Source organism: Dermacentor andersoni, chromosome 4, assembly GCF_023375885.2.
Source record: "Dermacentor andersoni chromosome 4, qqDerAnde1_hic_scaffold, whole genome shotgun sequence".
Taxonomy (NCBI): domain Eukaryota; kingdom Metazoa; phylum Arthropoda; class Arachnida; order Ixodida; family Ixodidae; genus Dermacentor; species Dermacentor andersoni.
In genome coordinates, this window is record NC_092817.1 from 553,860 (window position 1) to 568,971 (window position 15,112).

The 15,112-nt window shown below is 49.0% G+C and overlaps 1 protein-coding gene across 6 annotated transcripts in view; it reads right to left on the reverse strand.

The window, feature by feature from the left end:
* tweek (transmembrane protein KIAA1109 homolog tweek) overlaps window positions 1-15,112 on the reverse strand; it is a 647,796-nt gene that overhangs the window by 304,101 nt on the left and 328,583 nt on the right. For all 6 annotated transcript variants that reach the window (XR_008613545.1, XR_008613544.1, XM_050182732.3 and 3 more), the window contains exons 31-33: window positions 8,976-9,883; window positions 7,465-7,628; window positions 6,924-7,051 (exon numbers count right to left, since the gene is read on the reverse strand). Coding sequence is in view for 4 of the 6 variants with exons in the window: in XM_050182732.3 (XP_050038689.2) it covers window positions 6,924-7,051; window positions 7,465-7,628; window positions 8,976-9,883 (1,200 nt within the window). In the remaining 2 variants the exon portion in view is untranslated. The remainder of the gene's footprint in view (window positions 1-6,923; window positions 7,052-7,464; window positions 7,629-8,975; window positions 9,884-15,112) is intronic.

Below are 15,112 nucleotides of genomic sequence, written 5' to 3' on the forward strand. Positions count from 1 at the left end.
GAAAATCGGTTGTTAACTACTCTGGCAATACCCCGTGCCGATGCCACGGCGTCAATGACGATTCGTTGCAATTCCTCTGTTACTAGAGCCAGCATTAACACGACTTTCGTTCCCTTTCAATAAAGTTGCAGTTAATTTTCCCTGATAAAAGCACAAATTCCCTGAGTTTTCCCTGATATTTCCAGACTATTCGAATTCCCTGAGAATTCCCGGTTTTCCCGGTTGGTAGACACCCTGAACCTAAGGAAGGTGACAGGCAGGTTTGGAGTCCCCCTTGTCTTTTCAGACCCTTTTAAGCTGGCGAGGCTCTGCCCTCGCATTAGTTGTGCACGAAATCCCCCTGGCATGTGGCAAGTCCTACATAGGGCAGACAGGATGGTGCCTGAATGATTGAGCCAGAGAACATGAACAAAAGTCAACGAAAGACGAATTGGTGCACCTGCCTGGTGCACTGCAATGCCTGCCCCTGTGTACCACTTTTTAAGGGGATAAAAATTCTGGGGAGAAGTCGGGATGCGAACTGATGGAGGCATATCACATAAATAAGAAAGGCCAAGACTGCGTTAGTGACACTTCCATTAGGTTGTTTCAATCGGAGATAAATTTTTGATAATTCGTTGCCCTGCTAAGCTGATAAGTGTTCTTGTTTGCTGCATTCTGGGCATGTTCTATTTGTCTATATATGCCCACGGGTTGCGTGAATAAACCAACTGAAAGCAAAAAAAAAAAACGCCCGTGTTGTTTTTTGTTTTCTTCCGCTGTCCCTGTATTTATTTGTGGTCAATATGATATGCGATATGAAGCTGCCCGACCTCAATCAGCGAGTTCATTGTACAAGCTTATGCGAGCGACTTCGGTGTTGAGGCTGAGGCTGTGCTGCTTCGGGAGCACGACAGCATTCTCCGCTGGGTCGCCTTTGCCAGCCAGTCATTTAACACCGCCGAGTGCAACTACAGTGTGACTGAAAGGGAGTGTCTCACTATAGTTTTTGCTTGCCGGAAGTTCGACTGCAACATCGATGGAGTGCCGTTTGTGGTGGAGACGGACCACATGGTACTCACCTGGCTTAAGCGCTTGTACGAGCCCTCAGGCCACCTCGTGCGGTGGGCGTTGACACTGCAGCGGTACAACTTTGTTGTGCGCTACCAGAAAGGGAGTTCAAACGTGGTGGCTGATGCCCTATCGCACGCCCCTGTTTCGGTCTTCGATCCTTTGGTCTGTCACTCCCATGAGCATTTGCATCAAGTAGAGACTGGAGCCTCAGTCTCCCATGACTCGAACGACGCCAATTTGCACTCAGTAGAGACCGGAGCCTGTGTCTCCAATGGCTTCAACGGCGCAAATCCCGATGGCCAAGCAATCCTCAGATTGCCAGCCTCGGGAGAGGACGTTTATCTGGTGGACCCCATTACTTCTTCAGGTATCGTGTTCAGCAGGCAAGAACTACTTAAGGCACAGCAGAGCGATCCATTTTGTTGACAAGTCATTGACAGGCTCAAAGAGCTGAGCTCCCAAGAGGAGCAGGGCGGCAAAGCCATTGGCCGCACATGAACAGCTGGTATTGCTGTTGGCGCTGACTGCGACGCAGCTGGTACTGTTGTGTGCATGTTGAATAGGTGTCTGCTTGACGCCGATGGAGTTCTCCTGCGCTATATCCCATCTGAAAAGGCTAATCAGGAGTCTTTCAAAGTGGTTGTACCCCGCAGCCACCTTGAGCTATTTCCATGACTTGTGACTGGCCAGACATGCGAGTGGCCTTAAGACTTTCCAAAAATTGTGCAGCTCTGCTAACTGGCCAGGCATCAAGCAAGACGCACTTCACTATGCTCACTCGTGCTGCTGTGTGCCAGTGTGTAAAGCCTCACACGGGCAAACCCCCCCGGGCTCATGCAGCCAATTGACAGCCAGCTACCCTGGCAAGTAGCGGCCTGTGATATCATGGGACCTTTTCCCAGAAGCTGGCGAGGCTACATTTTTCTCCTGGCTGTCACAGGTCACTTCACGAAATGGGTTGAACTTTTTCCCCTTTGGAATTAAGGGCTTGCGCAATCTGGGAGAAGTTGACCAAGGTCTTTAACTGCTTTGACTTTCCGGTGGAGCTGATATAGGACAATGTGTCCTACTTCACAGCCAAGGCGTTTGTGGACGCGTGTGTGGCCTTTAGCATTAAGCACTGCAAGACAACCACGTATCACACACAGGCCAACCTGACAGAGCGGATTAACCGAAACCTTAAGTCCTTGCTCACGGCCCTTGCACAGCACAACAGGGATCGGGATGTCTGTCTTAACGAGATAGGCTTCTCCTTGCAGTCCACAGTGAACCGCTCGACTGGGTACATGCCCGCTTTCTTCAACTTTGGGAGAGAGCTGCCAAACTCAATGGACCGCAACCTGCAGACCGGCAGCAGGGCGTGTGCCATGAAAGCCGGCTTTTCCGGCTACTTGATGGAACTGCGCTCACGGATGAATGCGGCCCTTGACCTGACCGGTTCCAATCTGCCAAAAGTGTGAGCTGGACAGAAGGCCCAATACGATCGGTCACGTACGGATGTGCACTATGATGTCGGCGACTTCGTCCTCGGACGTAACCATGTTTTGAGTGACGCTGCCAAAGACATTTATGCCTCCTTGTCGGCCAAATGGCCGGACCTGTACCGAGTGGAGACCACAATGTCCCCTCTAGTGTACAAGCTGGCTGTCTCCCAAGGGAGACAAGTCGGTGGTCCAGTTCACATATCTGATCTCAAACCTTTCGTTGCCAGAAGCAGCAACTGGGGAGCGGGGAGGTGGTCAACGAACCGCAGGCGAACCGTGACATGGCTGGCCCCAAGCCACGCCACCGGTACAACCTGTGGAAACGCACCTAGACTGCTTTGCTCCCATCAGCTCGTAGCCAGACTTCATTCCCTACCGGGCAGGTGAATGGAGAAATGCAGCTACAGTGAGAGGGCACGCATCGAAGTGGTGACAGAGCCTTGTGGCCTAGTATTTCCTCTTTTGTGTTGCTCAAGCCTCAGCCTGGCAAATGCCCCAACTTGGGCAATTAGCCGGGCGGGCACCTTTTTGACAAGCCGGCTATGCTGGAGGGCTTTCCTGTCCTTTCCCCAGCGTCGTCGAGTCTTCTTGCTATGCCTGGTCCCACTGTGCCGCCAGTCTTGCTGACAACGAGGCCAGCTCTCCCTGGTTTTGCCACCTTCACTGACTTCTACCTTGGGGGGGGGGGCATGATCTTGTGCCAGCCTTGCCTCCGGCTGCCTAGGCCGCCGATTACTCTGGCTGGTGCGCCCAGTCAAGCGCTAGCCCCTGGCCGAGGTTAGTTACTACAGCTGCTGCTGCTAGCTTCCATGGCTGCCAGTCATTCCAGTCTGCCGTTCCTGTCAGCATGCAATCCGGGGAGCCCAGTGACTTTCGTTGTGGCTGCTGCGCCAAAATAGCAGCCATGCCTCGCGCATTCCTGGCAGCTCCTGTCCAGCGGACCTCAAGCATTGCGGGCTGACCAATGGTGCTGCCCCACCACATCCTTCCTGGGCCGCTGATCCTTCCTGGTGTGCAGGACTTTCGTGACCAAGGCTGGCCCCCCTGGCTTTGCATCAAGAGAAGTGACACTTTCGTCTCTTCGAACTACTGTCCTACTCAATGACCTGGTTCCGAAGATGACGGCGACACCCTCTTGGACTTTGCCCTGTTGGCTTTGCCCACTTTAGCTGAGTCAACCTTGCCACTTGGCCTCGGTCAGCCTGTTTTGCTGCCTGGCCTTGGTCTTTAGGAGCGGGGAATGTGGGGACCAAGGTGCCTTCCCACGCCTCCTCCCCCAGCTCGCACGTTTGCTTAGTTCAATCGCTGGGAACTGCCGCCGTTACGGCAACATGGCAGACATGGCTAGTGTGCCAAAGCTTATTTCCAGCACAAACTGTGCTTCTCTCTTCGCGGCTCGCATCAGCACGTGAGAAAGTGTCACCGGGACGCGCCCTGATTGGTCTCCCGAGTGGTGGCCCCTGAGTGCCCTCTCCACCCGAGCTCTCTTCCGCTGAGTGCTTAATAACTGCGGCAGATGCTCACAGGCCCGCAACAAGTTCGCTACGTGGTGTGGTGTTCTCACCTGCGCTCTTGGGACAAAGGAATGACAACACAGTAGTGCAAATAATCACAAGGGCATTTATTGCACCTTTTATAGACTAATGCCTGCTAGCCGAGTTGCTATCCACAAAACATGTCGGTGGGCGCGACAAATCGCGGAAGTCCGACTCACTGTGACCGCATAAGCAAGCGAATATGTTCGCCCCATGCTGGACACCACTGCCTGGCCGTTCGTGCATACAGTCATGCGAACAGTGGCACATTCCATCGATCGTATTCGTCCATTCTGGTATAGGCCTCCTGAGACGGTCTCGCAGAAGCATCGATTGGCGCACGCACAGAACGTCTGCGCCACTTGCTGACCCAGAGCCAAAAAGGAAGAGCCTTCTCCTTTTTTGCGCCCAAGTAACCCCACCGTTAGGTGGCAATAGCAGAGCAACACTCACGCCATCTCTTATACTACCCTGCAAGCATAGCGACAGCCGCTGCAAAGCCATGCGGCGAAGCCAGATTACAGAAGAGGGGAGCTATGCGGGAAAACAACATATCAGGGGATGCGTGAGAGTCATGCATCCCCAGAGTGGGACCTTTGCTCCCGTGACTCTTCGTTCTCGCGCTTGGTGGACCGCTTGCCAGTTAGCTTTAACGCAGCAGGCGCGTGTACTCGATTGGTCTCACGGTGTGCCTTTGCCCGTAAGCACCACGACTGTCGCACTGTGCTGTATCTTGGGTGAATAAACCCGCGTTTGTTGGCGATCTGACTCTGGAGCCTTCTCTGCGTCATGCCAGAGAGTCAACGAACCCTGCCATAGCGCTTTTGTGCATTGCAGAGTGGAGGAGCATCGTGCCTTTTCTTGACCATCGCTCATAGGGTGAGCCTTGTGCAAGCCCATCTCCACAGCAGATCCCAAGGCAAGGATCATGTTTACCTCCTGCTCATAAGAGAAAGACATGGTGACTGGGATGAAACAAAGTGCATTTTAAACCTTTGCACTGACGCTGTCAATTCGCTTTTGTGGTGATAGATATTAAACAACAACAAAAAAAACATCTATGCACTTTATCAAAGCTAAGACAACAGCTATCACAGCTTGTTTTCAATTAACACCAAACGCGAGTGGCTGAGGCGCAGCATATAAAGCACTAGCTCGATCACGATGTTTTTCTTTATTTCCTTTATTTTGTTTTGAATAACTCACATGGAGCCTGCTCGAGGGTGCTGCTTTATGATCCGGGTGGGAGCGCAGTCACGTGGTATTCTCCATATTTCGTGGGGTTTATTTATCACTCAGAAAAAAATCTGTACGTAATTAGTAAGTCGCTGAAGATACCACAGTTAGATGTCCCTAGGCAAAGCCTCCAAATACCACAATGACACTTTGATAATGAGGACAGTATGTCTCAAATTCGTCCTGTTCCGGGACTCGAACCCGGGACCCCCACCTTTCCAGGGCAGCCGCTCTACCATCTGAGCTAACCAAGTGGCTAGTAGATGGCAGGGCGAAGTCGAATTTGTCAACAACTCGAAGCAAAGGCAGGAGTTTGACGTAATAGTTCTGCGGAAACCCACAAGGTGGAGAGAAGTAATTAATTAAGCAAAAATCAGACATCCACCCTGTATATATTTATGACCTTTGCATGCAAGTGACAATGTTTCCATTCCTAATAAATGTTGTAAATTATATAAATGTTTTTTTTTTTTTTTTCATGAGTCGGTAGCATTGCTTACTGGTAAGAGAAGCAATACTGAGACACACAACATTCACGTGCATTTCAGATGCCATTGATAAAAGACTCTGCCGAAGGAGTCGCGGCCAGGATGGTGTAAGGTGGGGAGGGCTTTGCTCGTCCACGACGTCAGCTGCTGAGGTCAGTACATGGTACCAGCGTTTGTGACGAGGACCACTGCTGCAGCAAGGGGCGATGGCAAGCGGCTACGAGTAAGGCTCGATGTGACCTTCCCTTGGGTACCGTTGCCACTGACACTGGTGGCACGATTTCCTCGCGACAAAGGGCCGCTCTCATTGTTGGTGGAACGAAAGCATGAGAAGAAAAGTGTAGTGCTGAGCAAGACAGGCTGTGCGGCGATGATGGTTACTGTATGGTGCCAGAGTAGCGAGCGTCGTTTGTATGGAATCAAAGTGGGCTACTCACAGTGTTCTCTTCCTAATATAAACCACATATTTATATTATTATTATACCAAATATGGATAAGGGAAATGAGAACAAGTATAGAGGTGTGCTCAAATTTTGCATTAGGGAGCATCGTAATCGTTGAAATTTTTTGCATGCAGCTCCAAATGGCATTTTGAGGCTCATAGCCCAGCTGTGCTGCCAACTTATTCTGAGACAGAGTATAGAAAGGTGGCATGCACACAAGTAATCTGTGGTTATAACAATCACCCAACGAGCAGTGCGTATGCCACCTATGTCAGTTCTGAAATGGTGCCGTCTTTAAAAAGAAAATGAGCTGTCTGAACATGCCATTTGTTAGCTCCACATATAACTGACATTTGGCTGAAAAGCTCTACATACTTATGCTCTACATGCATGTGTTCACATGCCAAGCTTGAGACATGGTTCTGGGCCTTTTCAAGTCTATTTTGAGCATAACCAATGACATAAAATCAAGAATGATGGCTAGAAAGAGAGCAGCTTGTACATCCAGCACCTAAAAGGAAGTGCCATTGTTACAGATGGTCATTTGCTTTTATGTAACTTTCACAGCCTTCCATTAATTTAATACTTCACTCAGTTTGATGCACTACACCTGAAACCAAACCAACAGGATCCAAGTTTACACTTGGCTTTACGCTAATTCACACTTAGCTATGTGACCCTTACCTTGTGTGTGCCGCTAGCCTGCAGTCCAGACAGCTCTGCCTCAAGTCTAAGTCCACTGAGCATGGCCAGAAGCCGGATTCTCTTCACATGGCCCATTGCAAACACTGCCAATGGTACACGTTCAGCAGCTGGTAGAATTAAACAAGCATGGGTAATATAGCACCACATATAGGATTCATGTAAAAAAATGTGAATGTGAGCACATGGCAGTAAAATGGTAAAGGTGCAAAGTTCTTCATTTTACACAATACTGTTAGACAGGTAATGCCACCTCTGTGTCATTTATTAGCTGTTATACTAACACCCATTGCAAGACCCTACTTTGTTCACTCAATCCAAGTCTATAAAGCCATTCAAGGGTAAATAAACTTTCAGCAAATGACAGCAAAATTATTCTTATATGAGCATTATCACAAAACATGCCTTACATTTATGTTTCATGACCATAAGGCCTGTTTATTTTATAGGCAACCAGTACTAATTCTACTCAGTCTGTCCACAGCCAGCAGTGCAAAATAGTGATCAAAGAAATGACACTGACCAGCAGCTGCTGGACGCGAAGGCATCTCTCTGTGGCCTGGCCTGGCCTGAGCATCCCCATTCTCGATATCAACACGATGCTCATGCAGGTGCTCGTACTTGCCATTGCCTCTGTAGCCTTCAGAGGCATCAATCTTGTGCTCAGCTCCCACAGATATTGTGAACCTGCACACAAGTAGATTTATGAACATGTCCAGTACGAAGTGCCCAGCTAAACCAGCAACCTATGCACAGTAATTAGGCTGACCACATATTCATCAATAATGGCAATGCATGGGAGAAATTATATACAGTCGACTTCCGTTAATTCAACTTCGACGGGGCCTATGAAATTGATGAAATTATTTGGCAGTTTGAACTAAACAAGCTGCAAAAAAAAAAAAAAAGATGCAAGAACACATCAGTGTTTACCTTATTCTAGCACACACCCGAATCAAGCGTGTGCCCACAAAGCATGGCAAAGGAGAGTGGCAGCAAGTTGGTCAAAGAGATGGACAGTGATGTGATGGAGGCAACTGGGCATAGTGGCTACTTTCCTCAGAGACATTGGACACAGAGGATTTGGTGCGGGTGGATAGCAGCTTGCAGTACGGAAGGGACCAGAGTAAGCAGGACTTGGCCACGGGACTGAGAAGGCCACTGGCTGCGGCAATAGCGAGCAATGTGTCAAGCTCGGCTACAGTGGAAACAGATAGGTTTATCATCAGCTGTTCTCCAGTCCGACGGGTTTCTGGAATGATAAAGGGCGTACGGTCCGTGATGAGGCCTGTCTGCAGATACTAAGGTGGCATCAAGACTGTTCATGGCGCAGACAGCAGAGTAGAGGCCAAGGTTTGCAAATTCCTGGCAGACAACGGCCTGGATCAATAAAAGGGCCAGCATCGAGGTATAGACTTCACTGTGCAAGGGCGATAAACTGGGTAGTCGTTGCAGGTGTAGCTGGCAGCGACGTGTCATCACCTTGAGGCATGGCAGTAGATTTAAGGCGTCCACTGCGAAGCTCCATCATCAGAAGTACCCCGAACCTCTACCAAAAAAATGTTACGTGAAAGCACAGTACGGAAACTATTTACAGGGTGTATTTACAAGGGTAGCAAGCACTAGTCAACATGGAAGTTAGCCAACAGCAAGCAAGGCACGTCGTCATCAGATCAGCAGTGGCCGCTTAAATCTAAATTCACTAAATCCAAGGGTCAACATCATCGTCTTCGAGTAGCACGTAGCAATAATTTAAGTTCTAAATCAAGATTCAGCTTGCTAGAGTTGCAAGAATTTAACTTTCTCACTCAAGTGCAACAAATTCCACTTAAGTCAGTTGAATGGTTGTCTCATAAAAGCATTTTCGCTTTTTACATGCATTTAAGTAGATTAAGTGTAGTTGGCCCCGAGCTAGAGCTTCCACTGCAAGATAACTGAAACCTGGCTGGCAGAAGACATATCAGTACAACAACATCAGAGTGCTCAGGCCTGATGCTGAACATCACAGGCTTGCATCCATTCTAATACGCTCACCTGTCAGCTAAGGCCTGTGAAGGGGGCATGGTCTCGTACAGGTCAAGCAGGAAACACATGGTTTTCCAGCAGCGTGGTGTGCCTTGCCCTGCCTGTGCAGGGGTGACCGACTCCTGGCTGCCACCAAGGCCTGGCTGCTGCTGCACAATCACTGAGTCAGCTCGAGGTCGGCGGCACTGTAGCTCCAGCCGCGTCTCCTTCACATTCTCATACATGCTTGAGAACTGGTTCAACAGTCGCAGCAATGGCATGTTCACCTGCTGAGCCACATACTGCACATCTACTGCAATGTGAGCACAGGTGCCAGGGCTTCCTGGGTGACGCATGTCAAGTTCCAATGCCAGCCGGTCGCACACCAATGCCGGTGTGTCCGTGCTTGTGTCCACAAAGAGCCGCTGGCCAGGCTTGGAACGTCTTCTCTGCGGCTGCTCGGGACTCTCCGATTCCACAAGGTCTACGCGCAGAAGTTCTGCAACAGCTGAAAGAGCCAATTGTGGCCCTGGCGTTTGCAAACTGAGGGCACAGGCTCCCAGCACTTCCAGGAGTGGCTCGAAGACAGTTTGGGCATCAGGGATTCCTCCGGTGGGCACACCCGAATCTCGCAGGGCACTGCGACTTGAGGGTGAATCGATAGGTGATGAGGGTCCCCTTTGACGTGCCATCCAGTTGTACAAGTCCTCATCGTCGTTTGCTGGGTCCAGGGAGGAGCGCAGAATGGGTTCGACGCTAGAAAAGCTCCAGGTAGCCAGGCTGTGGTGTGAGCCTCGCAGACGACCACTGTTGGCCACCATGCATGAGATGCCGTGCTCCAGCGTTTTTCCAAGATACAGCATGCCACCATAGTGTAGCGGGGAATCCAGAGGTGCACCCAGAAGTGGGAAGGCTCCTGGGCGAGCTGTCTTGGTCTCCTGGAGGGACAAAAAAAAAAGAAAAAATCTAGTCAAGACACTTGTGGAGTGCAAAAACAAGGTGCCTAGCACCCACAGTTTCTGTAAACACTCCGTGACCTCATGCTTGGCTTCTTATAGACTGCAGCTACATACAACTCTTAAATTTGTAAACATTTGTACAGTAAGTAACCTATGACTGCTCACATGAAAAATAAGCTAGGGTTATTGACGGTAACATTAAGTGCAATATCATGCGAAAAGCTCAGCAGCATCTTCAAATCACGCAACCTTCCACACGGCATGACGTTCAAGGACAACTTTACCTTTGAACTGTAGAGCATCTGCGTGGTGCATAGAAGCATGTCGCGTGGCATATTGGTCACCTCTTCAATTGTTTCCGTAGAGAGAAGCCGATTGAATATGCATAAGCGAAATTAGTACTACAGTCAACTTCTGTTATTTCAACCTTGACAGAGCCAACAAAATTGATCAAATTATCTGGTGCGTCAAATTAAACTAGATGCAAAAAAAGGAAGCCAAAATACACCGCCGATTCATTTGGTAGTGTTTGCCGATTCTGACATGCCCCTGAATCAAATGCGTGCATGCTTTCTGTGTGTCCAAATTAAAGAAAACTAACCCAGAAATGACATTAAAGCTCTTAAACAAGGTAGAAATCTAATGTGTACCTTGTTTTTTGGCAAGTAAAGTTGGCAAGAGTCTAATATGTGTTGCACACATATTTGTAGTGCATGCACGTCACTTTTCATATATAGCACATAGTGTCACGCAAGGACTCAGTGCCTTTAATGTGATTAACATTCTCAGGGAACTTCATCCAGTTTTCAGTATGTCTCTCTGCCTGTCTGTTCACATCTAAGCTCTTTCACTCCAACTTAGTTAACTAGGTAGCCCATGGTCTAATAGGCAAAGCAACTGGGCTGCTGTGCCGAGGCAACCGCTTTCGAGACCAGCTGTTAGACCAACATACGTCACTAAGTACAGTAGTGATGAGCACATGCATCAATAGTCGAAATCTGATACCTGGGTTAGACGCTCTGCTAGTTATACACGACTCTATGAAAGTTCCAGTGGAATCGCTGGTGCTTGCATACCTTCCACAAAGAACAACACTATTCACAACACAAACACAATCTGGTTATACTTAAGGTTCGGCAACAACATGTACAGCGGATAGAATCGGCTATGATAATCGAGAATGTTCTGATACATGCAAGCGAGTCTTGCACCGGTTGATGAACATTACACATTCCTTAACCGGTGACAAAAAAAGGATAAACAGGGACACGTGTGAATATGGTGGTGCACGGTGTTCACAGCAAAAAGAAACCAGATGAATTGCGCGCTATCTGCAACAAGTGAAGCAGACAATGTGCTGCAACAACCGAAACAGATTGATCGCTGTGGCAATCGTTTTGTGAACGCAGTGGCCATTTCTTCTTTCTTGGTAAAGTTGCAATGGAAACTACATTTTCAAATGCCATGTAGTGCGCTTAGCAAGCTCTGTGCTGGCATTGCAAACCATTCTGCACGTTATCATGCCTAGTTCAGATACTTCTCGCAGCATTAGGGTCTAGTAACCAGTCCTAAATAACGAAAGTGCCGAGTAACATACTTGTCAGGGATGCTTAAAAGACATTCATTTCATTTTCTCCAAGCAAACTCCTACGTTCACTCTACCACTCTAGCTTTATCTTCAAACGCAAGATAATCAAAAACGATGCTCCACTGAGAACGGGAAAAAGACAAGACACGTTGAACAGCTACGTGCATTTGCGAAAAAGCACTGTCCTCAGGCTTATTGCCATGTCCAGCATGCTCATAGCATCAATTTTTCAAGGTGCAACAAGTTCTCTGTAATCACTGGACTTTACAGACCATATGCAAATGCTTCTTACATGATCAATATCAAACACACCAGAGAAGTGTCTGTGATTAAAAAGCTTGAAAAACTGCACCAGTGCTACCCAATTAATGGCATGTAAGACAGTCATCAAGCCACTGATTGAGTATGCAGTGTGGGGATGCGCGACTCTCACGCGTCCCCTGATATGTTTTCCCGCATAGCTCCCGTCTCCTGTAATCCGGCTTCGCCGCGTGGCCTGATGCCCGCGGCAGTCAGTCTGGTTAAAGCGCAGTACGAGAGATGGCGCGAGTGTTGCGCTGCTAGGTGCTAGGCCTAGGTTAAAGCCCCTCCATGGGGCTCTTGCATTGCCCAGGGGTGCTGGGAAAATGGTGCTAAAAAGCGCCCTCTGTCCTGAACTGGGTAGTACCAAGCTCGGTCGTCTGCTTCGGAAAGCACGTTTACAATATGGACCCGCCACTTTCGGTTTTGTTGTACCACGGCTTGCAGCGAATATCGGGCGTCGAAGATTTTTTTCGGGGGTGGCACGCTGCAAAGAGGCAATAAATTATGCAACGCCGAACATGTGTACGCCGTTGACGAAATAAGCGCCGAAGTTTTAGCGCAGTGTCAATCACAAGTGAAGTGAGTCGCGTACGAAGTTGAACTTCAGGTAGGGTTTGCACGCTGCTAGATTCATGCGCACAAACGCGAGGAAATGCTTGCTATAAATGAATTCACAGCAGCGATAAGCAGACATCATGTGTACGGAACTACTTGAGAGCATGACGGTACGTGCCACGCTGAAAGCAGTCTTTCAAGGATCAAAGCGATCAAAGCAGAAAGCTGGGCTAGTTGGTGTGTCATGATTATTCAAAAGAATAGTGCAAAGTAGCAGGGAAAACGACAGAGAATACGACAGGATGAGCGCTAAACATCAACTGGTTTTTTACTGCGAACGAAGGTACATATATACATTTCGTTGGTGCATGCGCACACAGTGTTAAAACAGTACAATCTCATTCTAATCAAAATGTGGCAGACTGTTCTGTAAGTACATTTTTTCTTTTTTGGACAAGGCAAGTGAAGCCGTGCTGACACAGTTATCACCTTCCCTGTCAATGTGATATGCCTCAGAAATCTCGCGCCCCCACCTTGTACCTCCCCTACCAAGCACAGACGTGGTGTCAAACGCAGGCACGCACCCGCATCGCTTACAGTGCATGGCCATGGTCTTTCAGCATGCTGCGATGTACGAGCTGCTCGAGCACGCGATTGTACGCACCGCGACGGCAGCTGTCTTTCGACATGCCGCGAAACGGCAGGCCTCCTGCAATCTTTGTTGACTGTATGCCGCTAGACAAGTAGTTATGACTGCAATGTAGTAGCGGCCATCTGTCCCTTTAGCAACTGATAAATAACTGATGCAATGCATATGAGCTCGCAGTAACGTACGTGCGAATCGCGCTGCAGCGCGAGCTCGTGCGCTGCTCGCTTGATGTAGCTTTTAATGACAGCGCTCAAACATTGATGTGCTGCAATCAATACTACCTTGCTGCGCTGCCTCAACATGCTGGCTTAGGTCATGGATGAGCACATTTAACTTTCTAACCTGTGCTGCTCGCAGTGGGGTAGTGAATCACCTCCCAATCAGCCCGACCATTTGTGGGCATTTGCACACAACTGGTCAATTCACCACTTCACACCAGTCGAATTGTTAATTGTCGCTGTGGCCGGGTCTCGAATCGTGAATCACCAGTCATGCCTGCTGCTATGTCGGTCTGCCGATGGGACTGTAGGTGCAAAAGACCGAATTTTAGCAACGCAGATAATCAAGCAAGCTTCAAGACAGGCGAAGCAGTCAGCATGGCGCGAAGTTTCACTTACCCAGGGCGACGAACTGCAGCTATTTAGCGCGCCCGACGCTCCGCTTCGTGAGGCTTTGAAGGAAAACGGTAGAATCCGATGTTGGGATTCAGGCCTTCTTGTTCATGGCAGCCCATGACGCAGAAGTAACGGCGGTGACGCTTTTTCGAGGCTGAGCTAGGTCTCTCCGGATCGGCGTAGCCCATTCCTTCTGCTTCCAGCATTACGTCTCACGGAGAATTCGTTTTCGTTAAACTATAGGCTGCAGCTAGCTCGCAGCGTGGTCGGCGTGTTCTGTGAGAAGTGGCGAGCTTTTTCGCACTCGCAACAGGGCAGAAAGAAGTGCGAATCGACGCAAAACTTGGGCTAGAAACGTGCTTCGCCACAGCCAGGGCTCAATACTACCCAAGCCGGTACTACCCAGATAACGTTTCGCGCCGCCACCAGGCGCCGCTACTATACCTTAAACTCCAGTGTAAGACGCCCCTCAACGCGCCACCACCGACCAGGTTAAGTACCGCCAACCATAGAATTTTTGTAGGAAACTCTATGCCGCCAACCATAGAGTTTCTCACTACATTACCTAGAGGGAAATCTGGCGCTGCTGCGCTGTGGTATGCATGGCAATGCCGGTATATTGTGGATTCGGATTGGCATTGTTCTTGTATAGACAGGACACCTTGAAGACGCGCTTGGCAAATACCGTTCCGTCTGTCACAATGATTCATTTTCTACTAGAACAGCACGTGAAAAGCTGTTTTAGCTTTATTATTACGCGAAAACATGTTTTGTTTAACTATGAGAACTCTTTATTGTGTGTACGACTACATGTTACGTAGGAAGTATCAGCGGGCCGCTAAAGTTGGAGGACAGACGACAAGGTTCGTGCTCGCTTTGAAACAGTTGGTCGTCTGTTCTTGCTTTTCTTCACTTGGTCATGCATCGTGGGTGAAGATGTAATATGCGTGAACGGAAACATTTTATGAAGATTTTACTTTGAGAATGCGTTATTTGTGTAGCCATATCCCCGTTTTAGACGAAGCCTCTTACAACACAACCAATACGAGCCTCGCAGACACATACACCGTCATTCCCATGACGGCACGGTGCCCACTTAAGAAACTCCCATAGACGGTGGCGCCAGATTACCCTCTAGGTGTTATAGTGAAAAACTCTATGCCGTCAACCTACTCTCCTCCTCCACGCTCTTCTCCCACTCACCCCCTTAGCTTCCGGCGTAAAGCGGAACCTACGTAGCTGAAGCTTCCTGTTCCGAGTGGAACTGACGCTATGTTTTTTAGCGTTGTTTACTTTCGCGTCGATGGAGAGGCTTTAATTGCACCAGCTGCGGTTTAAACTGTGAATGTGATTCCATCCAAGAACCACCGCCTATTGTAATCAGCGATCTGGTCATGTTCGCTGCTTCGCGTCAACCTGCGACGGGTTGTGGCACGAGAGACAACGTACAGTGGAATGTAGTGCCTGGGCGCTTGGAGACCACTGCCGTTTTTCGTGCA